At 41.9% G+C, this 22,544-nt stretch overlaps 1 protein-coding gene across 1 annotated transcript in view; it reads right to left on the bottom strand.

Annotated features, from left to right (window-relative positions):
- LOC142487670 (1-aminocyclopropane-1-carboxylate synthase-like protein 1) overlaps positions 1-19,748 on the bottom strand; it is a 79,414-nt gene extending 59,666 nt beyond the window's left edge. The window contains exons 1-6 of the mRNA XM_075587360.1: positions 19,589-19,748; positions 18,870-18,929; positions 12,148-12,218; positions 11,199-11,268; positions 10,177-10,243; positions 9,516-9,613 (exon numbers count right to left, since the gene is read on the bottom strand). Coding sequence (XP_075443475.1) covers positions 9,516-9,613; positions 10,177-10,243; positions 11,199-11,268; positions 12,148-12,218; positions 18,870-18,929; positions 19,589-19,732 — 510 coding nt within the window. The 5' untranslated portion in view covers positions 19,733-19,748. The remainder of the gene's footprint in view (positions 1-9,515; positions 9,614-10,176; positions 10,244-11,198; positions 11,269-12,147; positions 12,219-18,869; positions 18,930-19,588) is intronic.
- Between the last annotated feature and the right edge of the window lie 2,796 nt (positions 19,749-22,544).

Below are 22,544 nucleotides of genomic sequence, written 5' to 3'. Positions count from 1 at the left end.
AGTAACAGGGGACTTATCCCTGTTCACAAATGTGCCTCTAATCCAGCAGTGTGGTAGTTAACTGCTGGTAGGCAATTAACTAACACCACCTAAGATGGGAAGAGATATGTCGGTAGGACTACAAGGGCATTAAAAACCAGGATGCAGGAACACTGTAGACTAATTCGTAAACAAGAAACTAATCATCCTGTATCTAAGCATTTTACGGAATGCAGACAGGGAGGCATAAATAGCTTCTCATTTGTGGGCATTGAGAGGATAATCAAAAAAGAAAGAGGGGGAAATACCGTTAAAACATTAGATTGCAGAGAATCCTACTGGATATTCACATTAAAAACTAGGTACCCAGATGGGATGAATGTAGAATGGAATATTAACCATTTTCTGAAATAAATTTAATAATACTATGTTTTATTTAACCCTAACATATGGATATATCTTTCTACCCCTTTTTCCTAAAGGTCTATACCTAACTTAAGTATATCCCTATGACATCGCCCTGTTCTATTCAGCATATGTATTGCCATTTGCCTAATTAATATATTCTGGTTTTTTGGAATTATGCATATTGTACTAAACAAATTGTGATAAGTTATGCATATATTCCTCTATGCTCTCATTGATCTGACCATAGTATAATAAGATTGTTTATGAGAAATTTTTGTGTATATAGATTCATATATCTATTATTCAGTACTTCACTCCATAATGATGTATAAATACTATAAATGTTAAAAATGATATAACCCCATCTCATTAATGTGAGCAAGCAATCTGCTGTTCTTTAAATATAGACACAAGATATTACATCTTTTTAATTTGTTTTAACAATATCATATATATATATATATATATATATATATATATATATATATATTTTTTTTTTAATGTAATATTTCTTTTAATCAATAAAGTCATTTTGTTACAATAGTGTTGTTTAAATTTATAAATATGTAGTTATGGTAGTTCATATATATATATATATACATATGTGTTTTTTCTATATATGTTGATTTGTTTATATTTTTCATCTTGTAAATATATATATGTGTAAATTTTTCCCTTAGCTGATTTTTTTACTTCATTAGTTGATAAACATTATTTAATTATATATAAACTTTTTGTATATTATTTTTGATTTATGTATAGCTACACTATTGTTTTTGTGTATGTTGGTGTTGCAAGCTGCCCGCCCAGTATTTTAGTGGCCTGAATGTTATAGATACCCTCCACATAGCTTGAATTATTTATATATATCTCCCCTGGCTAGCTGTGGACCGTCATCCAGGTTTTAAAGCTAGGGGATTCAGAGGCTTCATCTGCGCATGCGCCGAAAGCGGGGAGTGAGGGAGGATCCTATGCGGCTGTCAGAGGCGTGCTCTCAGCAGAGGCCGCCCTGAGAGGCGTGCCGATCCTGATTGAGCTCGGCTGAGGCTCGTAGGGGATCCAGGGACACTCTGGCGCGCGGCGCATGCGCGGCCTGATGGATTCCTATTGGTCGGATGACACACTATGACGTCATTTTTGGCGCGAAAACGGGGCGAACAGCTGCATTTAAACTGACTATTTTACTGTATACAGCACTTCTTGAAAAAGTTCTTTGAACGAAACGCGTTGAAGTTTGCTGCTGTCCCACAACCAGATGTTTGAATAATAAAGGATTTTTATTGCAAGACCTGCTCTTTCATCTTTGCTGTGCGCTGCACACCCTGGCCTTTGGAACGTTTTACCTTACAGCTGCACGCTTTGGAAGGGAGACCCTGGGAAGGACAATATGTGAGTACATTACCTGGGGCTAACCCAATGAGGAAGGGGGGGTGTCTTTGGACAACCAACTCCAACCTTCAGGGTATCTTATGCCCACCTAAGGTTTAAGTACTGTTTATATTATTATATACCCAGTTTATGCTCCCTTCCATTATACACAGTCCTAGCACTTTTAGAGCACCATTCACAAACAAATCACGTTAACTAACACCACCTGCCTGATTGCTTAGAAAAGCCTGTCTTTTGAGACAGGAAGTGAGACTCCTTAGCTCACACCTGAGCTGAACTTTGGAGACAGAGCAGAGATTCCTTAGTCCACAATGGGGCTGAACCAAGGAAGGGCAGATGTCTTGAGCGACAAGCTGACCACAAGACAAGGGGACAAGATTCTAAACTTGGAGCCTGACATTTTCTGTGCACACAAGGGTGCGGTTCCAGGAGAGCAGAGAAGCATCCCCTACAGCAGCCCAGCTAACAGATAAGACTTTTTCGTATAAGACTATTATCTATGTCTGTGTATTGATAAATGTCTCCATGATTTGGGGCTGGTAAATAGCATAGCTAACCAACCCAGTCAGAGAGGGCTGAGCTACATGTATAGATAGTCTCCAAAGCAAAGATAGGGTTTTTGGTTGGCTCACTATTTCGCTTATGTTGATTTTTTTTTTGCTGTTTAAAGCGACAGGCACAATAAAGCCTTGTTGTAATTTCACCTTACAACAGTCTCATTGTGTACCTCTGCACATGTCCTCCTACATATGGTGTCAGAAATTTGGGATGAGAGGTGGCCTTTGAAGTTTAAAGGGCCGGAGATTGCCTGTGGAATTTTTTTTTGTGCTTTTGCCTGCATACAGTCTTGCAAACAAACCTGAGCAACAAAAACAAAGATTCAGCAGACTGCAGCAGAGATCAGAATTAAAGGGATACACACCTGGGCAGGAAACTTACACTGCACTGAAACCTACAAAACCACAGATGGACTCTTTTCCCCAATCCCAAGAGGAGAGAGACGGCTGAAGCAGCTAAACCTTATTTGCCTATCACAAAGTGTAATATGGTCATTGAAATAGGGGTTTTGCCTTCCAGCCATAGTCAGGGTTCAAGAAGTGAGTCAGCCCTTAAAAAGGGATAGGTGTTTGTTGTTTTCAAAAGTTTCGCTGAAGCAGTGAATACAGATGGTGACCCACGAGCGGTACTGATTTGGCAAATAAAGGTTGCCACACTGCATAGGACTACCAGCTGTGAATGGAGTATATGCAGAAAAGTGTGAAAATTGATACAAGACTGTGCTGAAGCAGGGGAATTTTCAGCAAACAAATGCAGAGTGTAAAATTGCCCTACCGGGGAAAAAGTAATTGCTGAACTGTGTAAAAGGTATTCCAAAGCCAATTGCTGAGTGTGAGTCACCCTGCCGGGAGTGAAAGAAATATTCCACTGCAAAGAATGTTTTTTATTCTGCAAGTAAAAAAGTCTGCCTATGTATCTTGGGAGCAAAACAGACACCCAAAGTGTGAAGTGTGAATGCCATAATACCCAAAGATGAGACTGAAAATTACTGAACTCAAGCAGAAAACCAAATTCTGTTGCTGAAGCAGAGGAATTGCACCTAGCAAGTTAATGGTGTAAAGCCAACAGAAGTGTTTACCTAGCAACTACACATCCAGCATACCTAATGAGAGATTACACCTATCAAGTAAATGGTGTAAAGCAAATAGACGTTTTTACCTAGCAACACACACATCCTGCACATCCTGTATACCTGATGAGAGAAAATGCGTGCACATTACTGCTGATATTGTAAAACTTATCCAAGAAAGAAAAAGTCTACAGAGATGCCTGTGAGAGCTACGACCTCTACAAGCAAAATATGCCCACCTGTAGGACTACCACAATTGGGGGTTCTAGCAAATACAGTGGCAACAGCTGCAATAGCACCTCCTGAGGTCAGGAAGAAAATTACACCTGAAAGCCCCAAAATGGAGGACAAGATGCAGCGTTCCTGTAATGAACCCTACCCCACAGAAGAGTGGCCCTTCCAGTCCAATAAAGAGGAAGACATCTCTTACGGGGAACCCGAACTGAGTCACACCCACAAAACACCCCAAGAATGGTGGGGGTGCCTGAACTCGGCACGAACCGAAAAGATCGCTCTCTATGATGATGAATATGGTCGACAAGAGAAAGAGCGGGAGCAGCAGATCACCCAATATTTCTGTCAGCTAAAGTAACTGCAAGAAAAGCCTGGCGTATATAATGAAGCTGCTAAAGTATCAAATAAAGAAGGAGACCCCAGTATTCCTGATGGGACGGAGTCATCCAAAACAAAAAAGCGGAAAAAGAAAAGCGGTTCTTCACTTACCGTGGAAGGAACAGACACGTCCGCAGATCCTGTGGAGGAAAAGGGGGACCGAGTTGCCCTGCAGCCTAGAGAAAATGGAGAATTCGTCCCGCGGTTAACCGAATATCCAGAGGGCCCAAGGCAGAAGTCGTGTACCCCAAAGAAGTGTCTGTCCGGTGCCAAGAATGAAGAACCCTCAATCAACTATCCCAGGGAAGTGGAGCCGGAACCAGTGAGAGACGATCCCTTGACCAGCCCTGAAGATGCCCTGAAAAATGCCAGGCATTACTGTGATATGCTCCGTGAACAATTGAAACAAAAGAAAGATGGTTACACAGAGCTACAGAAAAATAACGTGAAGCTACAGAAAAATGTGCTCACAATGTACTCTTTGGCCAGGACAGAATTGGACGATCTCAAGACTGAGCTAGACACTGCAAACTCTACTATTACCGCCATGGATGAAAAGCAGAGCCAATCTGATAAAATGATGGCTAAGCTGAAGCGGAAGTATGAGGAGGCACTGAAGCAGATGACAGTCTTCCAGCAAGAGATGCACACTCTTCGCCTAGAGCTGAATGCCTCACAACAGGAGGTCAACAGTGTCACGACAGAGGTAGACGTATCTCAGAAGGAGGTTCATACACTCCGCAGAGCACTGGATGCCTCACATCATGAGATCAACAGCGGCCGCACAGAACTGGAAGTCTCCAGAAAGGAACTTCACAGTCTCACTGAGGAGCTGGACATGTCAAAGAAAACTATCCTACATCTTAACTTAGATCTCAAAGTCTCTCAGAAGGAGCTCCAGAACCTAAACCTGGAGATGGAAGTCTCACGCCTGGAGACAGCGCGCCTCCAAGCAGATGTGCAAAAATGGAAGGTGAACTGCAAGGAGGCCCTGAATAGTACAGACACTGGAAAAAGAGAAAATTTAAGATTAAAAAAAGAAAATTCTGAGTTGACAGAACACGTCAAGGAAATGTTTGAAGCAGAGCACCGACTGCAGAACCAACTGCAAGGTCTGCGTACGCACCTCCAGTATGCTGAGGAGAAGCAGCAAATGCTGCAGGAAGAAAAGCTGCAGGCTGCTAAAGAGGTACAAGCGCTGCAGGAACATCTGAATACCCAGTATGTCCCCACAGAGCAATATGAGGCGCTAAAGGCCACGCTGCATGTCACCAGAGCATCGTTGGAGGCGGAGCTTCGATACCAGGTGACTCTGTATGAGAGGGAGCGTGAGAAGGCTCAGAAACTGGAGCAAGAGCTGGAGAGACAGAGAGACTGTTCCATTCCCTTGAGTCAGTACCCCAAGGAGAAAACAGACGCAGCGGCAACCTTAACAACAACAATTACAGAGCTCCAGAATATGAAGGAGACACTGATACAGACTCAGAGAAAGCAAAGTGTGCAGATAAATTCCCTGAGAAGAGACTTACAAGATGCACTCAAACAGGTTGAGACTCTGCAGACCAGTAACTTACAGATTCCTCCAATACGGAAAAAGGTATTGGCTCTGACCAAGCACCGCTATCCCACAGTAACTAATGCCCGTGAGGACAAGGGTACAGTGAGAGTTGGGGACTCCACGCACCTTCAAAACAAGATTACGAAGTTTGAGCCACCTAAGAAAGCACTAGCCAAACCTACAGCTGCCCAATAGGCAACAAACACAGGTAGGAGTGCAGAATCAAAGCCAGAAGAATCCTTAGCTGAGGAAGCTGAAAAGATAGGACGTTCTCTGGAAAGGGAGGTGGAGATGCAACTCAGTCCCAAAGAAGCTGAACTGGCGACTCCGTTGTGTGGGGGAGGTGCAGAAAGACCGCTTCAGGAGCGGAAAACTCGAAGGGCTAGTCCTAACTGCTCTACAACTGTTGCCATACAGTTTGTCTACAAAAAGAGGAGTGCCCGACGCAACGGAAATCTCATGACCGCGCACTCGGTAAAAAGACTTTACTTGGAAAAAGTCCTCCTTGAGCGACTGAGGAGTGCTGATCTCAAGCACCTTCGGGAGGAGACAAAAATAAACTGGAGAAAGGGCTCCAATACCAGCGGGACAGAGGGTTCTCTTCCTCCATCCACTCTCAGTCAAGTCACAGAAAGATCTCGAATGAGAGTGGAAGGATGGGCTTTGGCCGTGGTAAGCCCGAGCTTCCCACAAACAGGGGAGGTATGTAACAGGGGACTTATCCCTGTTCACAAATGTGCCTCTAATCGAGCAGTGTTGTGGTTAACTGCTGGTAGGCAATTAACTAACACCACCTGCCTGATTGCTTAGAAAAGCCTGTCTTTTGAGACAGGAAGTGAGACTCCTTAGCTCACACCTGAGCTGAACTTTGGAGACAAAGCAGAGATTCCTTAGTCCACAATGGGGCTGAACCAAGGAAGGGCAGATGTCTTGAGCGACACGCTGACCACAAGACAAAGGGGACAAGATTCTAAACTTGGAGCCTGACATTTTCTGTGCACACAAGGGTGCGGTTCCAGGAGAGCAGAGAAGCTTCCCCTACAGCAGCCCAGCTAACAGATAAGACTTTTTCGTATAAGACTATTATCTATGTCTGTGTATTGATAAATGTCTCCATGATTTGGGGCTGGTAAATAGCTTAGCTAACCAACCCAGTCAGAGAGGGCAGAGCTACATGTATAGATAGTCTCCAAAGCAAAGATAGGGGTTTATGGTTGGCTCACTATTTCGCTTATGTTGATTTTTTTTGCTGTTTAAAGCGACAGGCACAATAAAGCCTTGTTACAATTTCACCTTACAACAGTCTCCATTGTGTACCTCTGCACATGTCCTCCTACAGCCCCCCTGGTAGCTATTGACAGTAGCATAGACTTTGCAGATAGACGTACCATGTAACCATGTATTATTTGTCTTAACTCTGTGCCCAGGACATACTTGAAAACGAGAGGTAACTCTCAATGTATTACTTCCTGGTAAAATATTTTATAAATAAATAAATAAATGATGCTTCTGCAATGTATTCTGTAGCAAGCGTGACAGAGTCATAGACTGTATATATTAGTAGGAGTTTGTAGGAGTCAGATTTAAAAATTGGCACCCAACATGTTTTGAGTTTAACGGGCTTTCCCTAGATCTTCATCAATGTTAGCGATCCATACTTTCATGCCTCTGCATACTGAGGCTACTGCCACAGCTGGTTTACCCGCTTCCCCTGCCCCCTGAAATGACTTTATGAGGACTTGTTCCATGTTTCTTTCCATGGGATCCCATCTTCATTCGGTAGTGTTGTCCACCTGGCAAGTCTTGTCACTGCTGCATCTACTCTTGGAGGATATTCGCACAGTCTGGTATCCTCTTCCAGAAAGGGATAAACAGTAGTGTATACGGTAGTTTCCTTGTTGTGTACCTCCTCTTTTTGATCTTGAATGTTTAAAGCTTCTCATTGCTTTGATAAGAGATTCTAGTAACTTTACATCAATTCAAGACACGGCTTCTTCCCATTTGTCTACTTCTATAAAACCTACACATTCTCCCTCTGAGACATAATGTACATCAGAATCCTCAGATGATGAATCCCTTCTCTTATCTAAGCTCATCTGAGATCTGGAACGCTTCTGGGTACCACTGCTAGCTTGAAGTATTGCCATCTCCAGTATTGCATTAAGGATAAGAAATGTGTAATTTGTTCAGTCGGGTCTGCTCTTGCCGCTTTAAGACTAACATCACATAGCTTATTTACTTCCAATTTTGGTTTGTCACATACTGCTCACATTTTAACTTTCTTGAAAATCTTTTTCTTCTGATGCAGGGTCAGGCAGGCATGGGTCAAAGCAGGCAGGAGGCAAGAAGAGTGGTCAGATGGGCATGGGTTGAAGCAGGCAGCAGGCAGGTAGAGTCATCAGGCTCGGGTCAAGGCAGGCAGATAACTAGCGGTAAAATACAAGATTAACAGCAGCCAAACAAACTAGTTGATCGATCAAAGGACAGAAGGAGGGAGCTGGCCTTAAATAGGAAGCAAGGGTGTGTGTCAGTGAGGGCTTATGTGGATCAACAGAGTGAAGCAGCAGCAGTAACAGCAGTAGCTCAAAGGCACTCTGAGGCAGGGAGACTATCCAGGTGAGGATCTAGCTTGCTGCCAGAGCTACTGCTCTGAGCAGCAGAGGTTGCAGGTTCAAGTCCTGCCAGGTCTAACATCTGTACATACCTGCGATACTAGGTGAAAGAGATGCCGAAAAGCTTGTATGTTTGCTGCTACCCACTGCAGTGGACAGACTGTAGAAATATGACATGCACTGGTTTAATTTGGGGCCCAGAAGGTCTTCTGTCAGGGGCTTCAGGTGGAGGAGAGGACATAAACTCCCCATGGTTGTGACAACATCCTTGAGAGAGGAAATCAGCTAAGGCTCCTAGACAAAATTAAAATCTACACTACAGAAAAAGACAACTGCAGTAGAAGTAGGAGCCGTATATAGATGCTATCTGTAGGGAGAACTTTTTCTGCCCTACAAATCAGAGGGGGGTGGGATTATCAAGCCAATAGTAAAAAAAATCCTGGAAGAGATGAGATCCTGGATGACATTCCCACTGTCATTCTTTGGCAGAGCATGTGTCATAAAAATGATATCATTTGCAAGGCTACTGTATCCCTCCAAACACTCCCACTGCTAATCAAACATAGCGATGTTAACAAACTAAATAAGGGGATGAGTAAATTCCTTTGGCAAGGGTATTAGTCAATATTAGTTTTCATAGGAGTTTAGATAGCACAGTGACTAATATCCTGGTTCATTCGCCTTATTTTAATTCGCTGTATACTGGCTTACAATAGTATTACACTGGACTCACAGCGTTCCCCCATTATTTTATCTTTCTGAGTTACGACTCAATTAAACATGTACATTTTTTTGTTCACTCACTCCTCCCTATCAACACATGTATTCTAGTTACACCTGTTCAATATTAGTGGATGAGTGCTCTCCTTGGGGCTCTTGCTCTCCTGTTGTTGTTATATTAAAACAAAAACATATTTATTTAAATAAAATGTTAAGCTGCTTGGACTGCCTTTTTGAAGTAGATAACATTTGAAACAACTCAACATATTTTCTCTTAATTCTTTTATTTTAACCAATAGCCATGAATTGAAGCCATAATAAATGGCTAAATGACACATTAAGCTTATAATCTAGTGTTTTTGTGTTTATGTGCCGTGCCGGAAAAGAACAGCATTTACAGCATTAGAAACCTATGCACTGCAAACCCTGTTTTAAATTAATCGTCAGGTATTTTTGCTAAAACAAATTAAAATATTATCAGAAGTAACATGATTTAACTTCAACTAAATGGAGGTGAATGCATTCCGGTGTGATTCCCTGCTTCTCACTGTATTGAAGATCGGACATAGACAGCAAACATATAAAAGATAATTATAACCAGAAATCTTACCTTGCTGTACAAGGGGACATGCACAGGTTGTAATCCCGAATATAAAGCAGTATATGCATTTATGCCACCGTAATATGGAGTAGGGATAAGAAAGCCATCTGAAACATGGGGAGTGAGCAGTCAAAGCATCTATTTACTGTGATGCAACATTAAGTGGCTGTTTCTATATACTCTGAATCGGCCAACCGCACTGGGACTGGACTAAAACTGACATTAAAGTCACTGGAAATTTCCTTATCGCAGAAGACTGCTTGGTAAATAAAGCCCTTAATGTTTCCATGGTAACCAAATGTTTCTTAGGATATTAAAGATCTCACAAGTCTGCTAACATTCCCTAATCCCGGGCTTGAGTGGACTGGGAATGTGCCGGAACACTGAACCCAGCACTTATTTTTGTAGCCGGACCAGAGCAGTTCTGCAGCCACTCTGCCTCCTCCTGGCCCTGCCAGTAGCTGCAGGGATCGTCAGTGCCCTACACAGCGGGCTCTTCCAGGCGGTCCGACCTCAGAAGTTAGGCCTAGTCAGAAGTCAGGCCCAACTTCCATAATCGTCCACGTGTGTGGGCCAGTCACTGCCATGTAGTGCACATATTGCCTCTCGTTGCACATTGTCTTACAGTGCAGGTGCACTGTAAATTTATATTGGAGAAAAAAATACTTACCTCCTGGATTACAAATCACAGTTGAAAGAGCGCAGATAATGGCGCAGCAGCCGCTCATAACAATTACCTAAAAACAGAAATCTAACTTTAAAAAGCATTTGTTTATTTGTACAATTAATTGTACATCTAAGTACTAATCTACTGTAGCAACACTAAGGAAAAACATGAAACTATACAGTTAAAGTTGATAAGTAATAATGTACTTTAAATTGTAGTCCTTTAGAAAACACATTTGAAAAAAGCACAAGAAAGTAAAACATTAAATATATATGTATTTCATTTCCTATGTTAATATGTTTATTATGAATAAAATTACCATTTCTTATTATATTAAATGACAGCTGCTTTATACCTCAGTAACAATCCTGCCTTAAAAATATCAAACACTTCCTTACTGTTGTTTTGTCATCAGCAAATGATTACATAGTTTTTATTTGGCACTTCAATCAACCATTGTTTTCCCCTGTCCACTCTTGTCGCACAATGTATTGTGGATCTTTCTTGTCTCAAATACGTTTATACAGTACACGTTTGTTCTTTTATTCCATGCCATGTGGGCACAACCACTTTCCACGGATCACTAAGAGACAACATTTTCTCTCTCAGCCAACCCAAGTCAGGTACTTATTGCCTCACTTCTAGCACAACCCAACTGTGGGGTTTTCCACGTAACCGTGTCCAATACACCGCTTGTGGCAAGTGCCACTCCTTTCCAGTTACACAAAATTAATTTTACACTAAAAGAGAAATCCACCTTAACTCACCCCCATTATTATTTTTTACAGGGTTGGAATCCAGGTCTTTTGGAGCTGAGCTATGCTATTTTCAACTTCAGGGACACACCGGTTCCCAAGTTACAGGTATTACTTACTGGTTTTAAATGGGGATTTAAATGGCCGTCCAGTAGAGAGTCACAAACGATGATGTTGCCGCTTCCTGCTGGCCGGAGATGTGCTGGCCTGCTTTATTGCAATTGTAGTAGTTCATATAAAACACGATCAAAAGCAAATCATTTTACTTACATGTTCTGGATTCAAGGAGGTTGGTGCGTGGCCATAATCGGTAAGAAACCTAGCAATTTCTTCTCTGAAGCTGAAATACATTCATTCATTTGTATTACAAGTCCTACAGATGAGATGATTGCGTAAGAAAATGTGTGTGTGTGGGGAGGGGGGGGGGGATGTGCAGTGTTAACTGTATTAATGATACCCTTTTATTGGATAATCACACTTCACAGTGTATACATTAATATACACAGAGAAACAGATTGTCCCCATTAGAAGCTGAAGTGACAATCAAAGCATTCCTTGTACATTAGCAGTGCTGCCCAAGTTCAGCCTGTGAGAACAACCAACAGGGCAGGTTGGTATTTTTAGGGTAACATGCTTAAGCAAGTTGTTGAAGTAATACTTACAGTAACTACTGCAAAATATACCCCACTTATTCATACACTGGCGACACACTTTATTCGAGCTCGGCTAGTCCCACGAATTCGGGTATACCCGGGTGTATTGAGGTTTGTGACTGTTTTCTGCCCGAGTGCATTGAGTTATTTTCCAGCAGGGATTGAAGCATTTTATTCCCGCTGGCTGCAATACTGCATAGTACATATATATATACTGCATTACAATTCATGAATTTATGCCATCTGGTAGACACGCGAAGCATTGCAGCCTATTAAATCCTAATCATTATCATTTAACAGATCAGCCGCCCATCAGCCAGGCATGAACCCAGGCTGGGAAGGCAAATGCAACGGGGCTTGTCAGAGGTGAGGAGCGGCGCATTCCAGGTATCTGCCAGGTACATACCGGGTATTTGCTCGAATAAAGTGTGTCGGTGCAGTACATCAACGTGAAAACAGAACTAGAGACAGAGCCAACTGTGGAGTCAATAGCACAAACTAACAATTGCATTACAGACACATGCTCAATGGAGGTGAAAAACCAATGAGTCTTTAACAAAACATACCTCTTGATGCCCCGTGGATCATTATACGCCAGCATTCCAGGCTCCAGATAGTGCATATCCGGCCTTGTGAGCTGTATAAGAATAAAAAAACAAATACAAATGAGTGTAGAAAAGCAAACTTACTGTCAGCTTGCATGTGAGCATAAGATCCCAGTTTTGACCTGCAGTGTATAGCCCAGAGATATGTAGAATGTATTGGGAGAAGAGAAAATAAAAACTCGTTCAAAATCTTATGTTGGAAAATTAGCAAAATGCAACAACTTAACAACTTCACATTGCCCATGGAGACTGTGATGGCAGATACAATAAATGTGTTCAAAAAAAGGTTGGACATCTTTTTAGTTAGGGAAGGTATACAGGGATATACCAAATAAGTATACATGGGAAGGATGTTGATCCAGGGATTAATCCGATTGGCAATTCTTGGAGTCAGGAAGGAATTTATTTTTCCCCTTGTGAGATATCATTGGATGATATTACACTGGTTTTTTTTTGTTTGCCTTCCTCTGGATCAATAGGTAAGTATAGATATAGGATAAAGTATCTGTTGTCTAAATTTAGCATGGGTTGAATTTGATGGATGTACGTCTTTTTTCAACCTCATCTACTAGGTAACTATGTAACTACAAGGTAGCCCTCGTTATCCAACAATTCACTTTACAACAAATGGCATATCCAACGCTTTACAATGCCTCCCTAAGGGCCATTTTTCGACGCCGGAATGCGTTATCCAATGCTCACCGCCACTGATTAACATGGGACTCACTTTACAACGGTTTCACTATCCAATGCTACAGAAAGTATACGTTTTTTAGCAACACCTAAAAAAATGAAGCATAAAAAGGTAAATATCAGAATAGTGCACGGGAACACGGAGGGACCCTGATTCCCTCTAATGTTACACAATAGAACAAGAAATTTGTTCCCAGCACTCGAAAAAATAATTGAGATGAATAATGTCAAGATAAGAGTTTTTACTGATATAGAGAAATAATAAACAGCAGCATATATTTATGTTACGCAAATGACTGCTGAGGACAAAATAGCAGATCAAAATCACATACACTAGTGTTGCAAAGTGCATAAAACGGAAAATCCTCATTTTAAAACCAATCATTTCAAATTCGAAGCTTTAAACGTTTATTTAATAAAGGATTTAGTGAAACAGTTGTCTATAAATTTCGAGCTCAGATGGCACTGGTGTTTATCACCAGGGACTTTGATTCCTTCTACAAAGCGAATTACCTGAAAATCATTAAAACTCTACGAGAGGATTTACTGACCTGAAATCAGGCCCAGATTTCATGGATTGGGATGATTCAGTCTGTAAAAATGAACCTCCTCCCCCATTTACTATATCTATTTCAAACTCTCCCTATTCCCATCAGTGACCACCAGGCATGTATCTCTAGATTCACCACCAAACCCCTTTCATTCACGCGTGGGGCTTGTCTCTGCCTTGTCTCCTGAATTATTCTAGAGCGGCCCAAGTATCTCAGCTAGTCCTCTGGCACTCCCAATCCAGGTCTGAGAAGATGGGTGTACTGGAGGCACCTCTGGTCTCCCCAGTCGATCTAGAAAAATTGTTATGGCTCCTCTGCCAGGTACGGATAAAAAGCAGGGTAACCTTACCTACTATCTTTCACTCCCTAGTGTTCGGGGACTCGATCCATTTTAAATTCATACTAACCTCCAATAATTTACCAATTAAGCCTCTCTGGGGTAACGTGGAGTTCCTCCCTGGTCTTCAAGCTAAAACTTCTATAAATTGGCGCAAGGCAGAACTGGAAAGAATACGAGACTTGAACAATGAGAGCAGCCCTGTACATTTTGAGGTACTGCACGTTGATAAAATCATCCCAAATAGTGAATTCTTCCAGTTTTTGCAACTTATAGCATTTTATTCTAGTATCTCCCAGGGTCCCTCCCTAACACACTTTGAGTCTCTGTGTTAAGGGAAGAGCGCATGGGAAAACTGACCTCACTGCTTTCCCTGGCCTTACACAGCGTGCCATCAGGGGGCGGGCCGGGGGCGGGCCGGGGGCGGGCCGGGGGCGGGCCGGGGGCGGGCCGGGGGGAGGGCCGGGGGCGGGCCAGTGACATCACGGAGCTGGTTCGCCCTCATTGAGCGAACCGCTCACATGACCGGCCCTGCGCTCCGGCAAGCGGGGAAATTTCAAAACGCCGTCAGACACACGCTTCCCCAAGCATGCAGACGCGTGCACGAGCACCTACTAAAGCCGCTCTAATTGCGGCTGTAGGGGCTCAGTGTTGAGTGGGAGCACGGCTCAGCACGGGTCAGCGCATAAGCGCTGACCATGTCCCAGGCCTTAGGCTAAGGCCCCGCTGCCTCAGACCATGCGCCCGCACTGCAGACAGGTGGCGCGTGGAGAGGCACTTGACCGCTATCTACGGTCTGTAGGGAGCAGGAGCTGGAGTGGGGGGGGCGTGGCCAAGACGGGTCGGAGGGCGCGGCCATGACAGGGGCTAATGTCACTCTCCAGGCTGTGTTCCCTGCGGATGTCATAATTATAATTTCTGTTTGTATGCTGAATTTACTTTACTTTAAATTACGGAAGAATTTACTATTTTAAAGTTGTTAATATAGTGTGTTTCACTTGACAGACACACACACACACAATCACACACACACGCACAATTACACACACACAATCCCAATCACACACACACATTCCCCCTCTCCCTGCATCAGAAGATATCTGATTGATTTACAGCCTGTCACATGGTGAGATTGTCACTGAAAAAATCAAATTCTACTGACTACAGAGATTTAGGTTGCGCCGTCGCCGTTGCACCTACTATAAGCGCATGCAACGGATTCAATGCATTTGTTTTGATGCGACGTCGCCGGCACTATAAACGCTGCCTTATATAGTTACCTGAGGGTCCAATCAGCTGAGAGTGAGATGAGACTCAAATATATCACTCAATGGCAATCCGATCTCGTCAAATCCCTGGAGAGCGATGACTGGGCCGAGATTTTTTTTAAGCAGTGGCCAAGAGCTCTAGCTGCACATCAGTTAAAGAGCATGCCTACAAAGTTTGCATGAAGTGGTATCTCACCCCCTGAGGTTATCTAAATGTATCCGACGCTACTCACCTCTTTGCCCTAAAGGCTGTGGTGGTCAGGCCTCTTTTCTCCACAAATTGTGGACATCTTGGGAAGAATTAGAGATTCAGAGAATTCACCACCTGGTTATCCCACTTGATCCATGGATCTTCCTCTTAAGTAGACCCAATATGAACTTCTCTAGAGCGTAAAATAAACTTATTTCAAATGTTGCCCTTGCCTCCAGAGTGGAGATCAAGGCGATGTGAAAACATAATAATAATACCGCATACATGTCCAAAATTGGAATCAATATATCGTTTCTCTGTCATATGGAAATGATGACTTGTCTAGTGACTGACAATTACTCCCTTGCTAAATTTCAGAGCATCTGCTATCCCCGGTCTGAGCTACACTCAATGCTTTTATCAGGTTTCATTTCCACATCCAGGTTGCATTTCATATGGTGAGGATGATACGAGTATTTCTGTTATTTTAGCTTGTTCGGGGTGGTGCTCCTTCCCTCCCACTCCCCCCAATCAATCCATCCCTATTTTTTATTTCTGTACTCCACCCCCATATTCTGACGTTGTTGTATTTCTAACTCTATAAAATCAACAATAAATTTGAGTAAAAAACAAAAAAACAAATCGGTCTCAGTGTTCCAGGTTTGCAATTGGAAGAAACAACATCCAGAGCCGTGGAGCCTGCCACGAAGAAAAAGACCACGAAAAAGACAAAATATTGTCTAGCATGTTACAAGAATCCAGCTATGTCAGAGTTTCTCTTGGATGGAAGAGGCGGTAACTCAGGGGATTGAGATGGCCTTTCAATCCAGTAATAAAGGTCAGAAAATGACTCGCTCCAATACCAGTCTAGACAGACCAGTGGATTCTTCCTTAGAAGATTCAGAGGATTAAATCAGATCTATGGACATGAATTTTCAATCCTCCGATGAAGAGATGGAAGCAGATGAATCCTCTGTTTTTTATGTAGTTTAAGTGGAGCCTCTTATCAAGGCTGTCCTTGAAGTCTTAGAGATTGATTACTCTATTCCACCTACTGTACAGAATCAAAGAATTGGATGTTTAGAGGAACACAGTAGAAATCTAGAACATTCCTTGTGCACGACATTGTCAAAGAATTGTTGCAAACAATAGTCCTCCTTGGCGCAGGTCCTCAATTATAAGTGCACAACACGTGTACATATGTAGAAAAAGATAATAAAGAACAGGGTGTAATACCAAACAGTGATGATGTGATAGTAAATTAACTACAACATTCATTCATTTCAAAAAGTGCTTCTGTCTCCAAGCGTTGACCATAACTAAACCACTGTGCAATGTGAAAATGATGTGCTAAAGCAAAACAGCAGTGATCAATCACACATATTTGCGGTGCCCCCAATAATTAAACATAGGGATGTAAGTTCATCTCTCTCCCCCTGAAATCGTGCAGTGAGAAGGTAAGAGAAGAGAGAAACCCAAGCACTCACATTAATGCTTCGATGTTATCACGTAAGGTATCACTTCTAAAGCTGTCTTACATTTTAATCTGGTCTGTCATGGTTTCATAAGCCTATAACATATTTCATCTTTAACTGTTCATGTAATGTCTTTATACATAATGCATAACCCTGTTCACTTAATGTAACCATGTATTTGCCATCATTATTCTGTGCCCAGGACATTCTGAAAATGAGAGGTAACTCTCAAAGTATTCATTCCTGGTAAAACATTTTATAAATAAATAAATAAAATAAATAATATTGATAAGAGCAGCAGTCTCCATTTTTTACTTCAATACTTCAAGCACTTTGCAATTATTGAGAGACAACTGGTGACATTGGTGACAACAGGAGCAATTAGGTAGGAAATATCTCACTTGGTCAATCTATTAGGTTGTAGTAATTTATCCTTTAAGCACTGTCCTTTTGTATTGTATTGTATGTCTTTATTTATATAGCGCCATTAATGTACATAGGACTTCACAGTAGTAATACAGTACGCGACAATCATATAAATAACAAATAATATAAATAACAGGTCATGAGAATAAGTGCTTCAGACATAAAAGTAACATTTAGGAACAGGATTCCTTGCTCCGAGGAGCTTACAATCTAATTGGTAGGTAGGAAGAACGTACAGAGACAATGGGAGGGCATTATGGTAAGTGCGTCTGCAGGGGGCCAAGCTTGATGTATCATGCGTATAGTATTAGCCACGGTGCTACTCATATGCTTCTTTAAGCAAGTGTGTCTTAAGGTGGGTCTTAAAGGTGGATAGAGAGGGTGCTAGTCGGGTATTGAAGGGAAGGGCATTCCAGAGGTGCGGGGCAGAAAGTGAGAAAGGTTTAAGGCGGGAGAGGGCTTTAGATACAAAGGGGGTAGAGAGAAGACATCCTTGAGAAGAATGCAAGAGTCGGGATGGTGTATAGCGAGAAATTAGGGCTGAGATGTAAGGAGGGGCAGAAGAGTGTAAAGCTTTAAAAGGGAGGAGGAGAATTGAGTGCGAGATGCGGGATTTGATCGGAAGCCAGGAGAGTGATTTCAGCAGGGGAGATGTTGAGACTGATTTTGGAAAGAGTAGGGTGATTCTGGCAGCAGCGTTTAGGATAGATTGTAGGGGAGACAGGTGAGAGGTAGGAAGGCCGGACAGCAGGAGGTTACAGTAATCAAGACGGGAGAGAATGAGGGCCTGAGTCAGAGTTTTAGCAGTCGAGCAACAGAGGAAAGGGCGTATCTTTGTTATATTGCGGAGGTAAAAGCGACAGGTTTTAGAAACGTTTTGAATGAGAGAGGAGTCGAGCGTGACCCCTAGGCAGTGTGTTTGGGCTACTGGGTGAATGATCGTATTTCCAGCAGTAATGTGGAAGGAGGTAGGAGGGCCAGGTTTTGGAGGAAGTATGAGGAGCTTTGTTTTTGCCATGTTAAGTTTAAGTTGGCGGAGGGCCATCCAGGATGATATCACAGAGCGACATTCAGAAACTTTGTCTCTAGGAGTGGCTCAGTGAGTAAAGACACTGACTTTAAAGTAGGGGAGCCTGGTTCAGATGCCAGTGTCAGCTCCTTGTGACCTTGGGCAAGTCACTAACTCCCTGCGCCTTAGGCACTTAAACATATATTATAAGATCATCCACGCAGGGACTGTGTCTGGAAAATGCTGCGTATCACTCCTATATTGTAATTGTGAAACAATTTGGGTCCCAATGGGAGAAAAGTACTGTATGAATTAATGTTGTTGTTCTTACTTCTTAAAAGACAAACAATTTACCAGGTCTGAGGTGACTTAAATATATAAAATGAATGATGTGCATCAAATGTAAGAAAGTTGATTAACAAGTTCCTTACATTGCTTGCTAACAAAGAAAGGCGGAATTATATTATAATTAGATATACGCTGAAAACTGAAAACATAGAGATAGTGATGAATAGGCCACCTGGAATTAAGCATTACACTCTAAAGGAAGCTTATCTTACAAATTCTGTGGGATATTGGACGGATTTCATGGAAATTAGAAAGGACTTCACACCTCCCACCTAAATATTCTTCAGCACTGTTTTAAACTTCACATTCATTTGGTTTCTTTGTTTTAGCTTGTTGCAATATACAGAGATCCATTGAGATCAGGTATCTACATATGTAATACTTACCCTTTCCCGCAGTATATCAAAGCAGATCTTGTTTTCACTGGTTCCTAAATTTACGATCCCCTAAAAATAATGCATGGTATTCAGTTTATGGTAACACGCCCTTTTCCTACTACAGTTGCCAGATATTTTCACAGGTTCCGAGTATGCAGGTGCCAACAAGTAGGTTAGCCCATGTGCTCTAAAATCTCATAAAGAAGGGCACTCACACACATGAAAACAAGGGATGACACAGCTCACTTTGCATTTCAATTGTTCTCTTGTTGTTACAAGCAGAAAACTTCCAATAAATAAATAAAACAGTCTCGAAAAAGTGCCAGTTGAGGCATACGAATGACACAGTTGTGGCCTCCTATAAGACTCGGTTTACCAACTATAAATGCAATCTCCGGACAAACTAACATAATAATATCTGACGTCAGCGGTACATAAAGAAAGTAGTGATGTGATGGAGGGAGGACTGTGTAATGTGAAATTAAGCAAGAGGAGGTTTATAAGAATCAACGAACAACAATCCAGGTGGGTGAAAGAAAGTCTGAGCTTTGAGTAGCTGAGACCTGGATTTGCATGGACTATGTGGATGTGTTCTTCATGTTGTCCTCTTTCTTACTACCCATTCAGATTTGAATGCTCTGTCCTTGTTTGTAGGGTGAATGCTTGATTATTAGTGCCTGTCCATTGAGATAAGGATAATGTGAACACCATGTCTGTGGATCCCTTACCTGGGGATTGAGGTCTTTGTGGTATGGGTCCTGGATGTACATTTTTAAGCCTTGTTCCAAGAGAAAACTTCCTTTGGCAATTTCTGAGCCCCTAATAGAGAGGCTTCCACTCATCCTGAATATCACACAGGGACTTCCAAGCATGAAGCTGCTCTCTGAGCACACTGACACTTATTTAATGTTGATTTTGCTGTGTGACAAATGCAAACACACCCTGGAGCAAGAGTACGTGAGTGTAAGCACATGTAATCATCATCAAACCCATTACGTTCCAAATAAAACATGCTTCTGATTTGTATTCAAGGATGGACTTTGAGATCAACAACTTAAAACCTCAGTTCCCCATTGGCAACATACATATGAGTCACAATAAAGCGAAAGAATTCCATAAAAGAAGAATATAGTATTAAAAGGGCACCGGCAGGTAAAGGATATATCCACCAACAGGAAGACCCGAATGGTTTCCAGACTGTAGAGATGTGCTTAAAAGAAATATAAAAAAACACAAAACATAGTGTAATACTGTAAATGCAATAGACAAACAACATATACTAAACACAACTATTAAATTGATATATATCAGCTGAGATCATGGGTGATTGGGATTGTAAAAAACATTTAATAAAACTGATTAAAAACACTGGACATAAAAAACATAAACAAAATAATATATCATATAATAGGACAATCGATTTGGGACCGGTACTCAGCAACACCGGATGAACTGCCCACTCACCGGACGAAAGATAAAAGCGGGCGGTGGATAAATCTGAGAGTATCCCCTCTCTTTACAGCTCACACGGCTACTGCACCGGATCAGGGTTAGGATGATGGTTGCACACGCCAGCCTGCGTGTGTTCACTCTCCCTTGGCGCTCATATCACCTTGCAGCTGGTGGCTGATTCACCGCAGCAGATTCGTGAAGATCTTGCAGTAAGTTTCAGCTGATGAACAGCTGATTCGTCTCGGCACTGGGAACAGCTCAGGCGTAGCGATCCAGGTCCCTCAAAGTTAACCCTACGCGTTTCGAGAGCGGGCTGCTCTCTTCTTCAGGGGTTCTAAAAATGTGTCCCATAATGTCCTCTTATATAGGAGTCCAAATGAGTCCAAATAACACCCTAATTGAATTGCTGCACATGCGCATTGGGTAATGTGTAGAAAGCAATGTCCATTTGTCAGCACATGCGCAGTGCTGCATGATAGCAGGAAATAAATTTACAAAGTATAAATAACGATCTCAGCTGAATATTTTACATATAACATCAACTAATGTGATAAAGTGTGTCTAATAAGTGTGCTATGAATGAATAAGTGATACATTATAGAAACTAATTTTGACTTAATAATGTGATATATATATATATATATATATATATAACTAAAAAAGTGAATAAATTACTTTACATAATATAGTTAATACATACTAATGTTTAAACAATTATTCTGGACAAATGTTATTACTAAGTATAGTGCCTATATTTCTTTATACTGTAACTAATGTTATTTTAAGTATGTGACATTTGATTAATGTATGATAAAAAAGTGATTATATTGCGAATAAACCTTCAACAAGGTGAATAAAGTGCTTTGATAAGTGTCAAATATTTAATTATTTTATAAAGTGTTTTGTGGATATAATGTGTATTTAATATTACATACATATTGCATTTACATATTTAAACATTTAAACAACAATCCATAATAAAATCATCTGAAATCTAAAAATAAATAATAAAAGAACAAATTGGACAAATCACATCTTGAATTAATTTACCAAAAAGGATTTTAAGTCAAAATCAACGTTGAGGCTTAGTGGGGATAGGGTCCGTAGTTCGTATATCCAATAGGACTCTCGCCTCCCCAATAGGCTTACAGTGTTTCCTCCTCTCCAATTTGGAACGATGGTTTCAATTGCCATACATTTCAAACCAGTGGGATCTTGATTATGCACTTGCAGAAAATGATGCGATACGTTGTGCGTAGTTAACCCTCTCTTGATATTATATACATATGGAAAGAATTCCATATAACATCTTCTCTACCACTGTATATTTTAAGATTTAAGATGTAATTTATTCTTTTATATGTAACGGATTTTCTGGACTAGCCTGACCCACCCAATCTCATATTGGCCCCTGTGGTCTAACCAGTCCCCATTACAGTGTGATGTCTGGTGGTGCACCTGTTGGCAACAGGACTCCTGAGTCTCCCGCATGATGGTGTGTGGGGGTTTGCCAACTCAGACAGGCAGCTGAGGTAGTGTGCTTGAATCCTACCTAGATCCAGTGCAGTGCCTCCACCTCATCAGGATCCCTTCGGTCACTCGGGGATGGTCCTGGTGAGGAACTCCTCTGTGGTGCCCCTCTCTGTGCAATAACTCCACACTTGCACACGAGAGTGTTGTTAATCAGGAACATCTTTATTTGTACGGTGGGCCAACTGCCCTCCACAATGGGGTGTAATTAGCCCTCCATTGTTCACCGCACTTCCCTTTGAAGGGTATCTCTTCCCTTAATTGGTGGGTTCCCTATCTCCCCTTTAGGGAGATAGTCACTGTGCCAGGTCCCTGGTCACAGTCTTATAAGCTGTCTCCTCCCAAGCCTGCACTCAGACTTGCTCCTTGTCTCATAGCTCTTACATAACACTCCAACAGCTTTTCTCTGTCTCCTTGTGCTGCCAGACTCACAGCTCTGCATCAGACTACTGCAACAATGTTGCAGACCTCCATGTGCCTCTTACTGAACAGAGGCAGCACAACAACAGGAACTCAACTAACTTTAGACAGTGCTGTGTCTTATATCACCTAGGAACAGGCACATCTCTGATGTCACTAACCGTGGACACACAGCATGTTGTCACTTCCTATGGGACATATGACACCTCACCAGGGTGTGAGGGCAAACCTCCATGATAACTGCTGGCATGCCCATAACTTACCAGGCCTTACTGTCAGCAG

Source organism: Ascaphus truei, chromosome 2 (genome assembly GCF_040206685.1).
Source record: "Ascaphus truei isolate aAscTru1 chromosome 2, aAscTru1.hap1, whole genome shotgun sequence".
NCBI lineage: Eukaryota > Metazoa > Chordata > Amphibia > Anura > Ascaphidae > Ascaphus > Ascaphus truei.
This window is presented reverse-complemented; position numbering and strand designations above follow the sequence as displayed.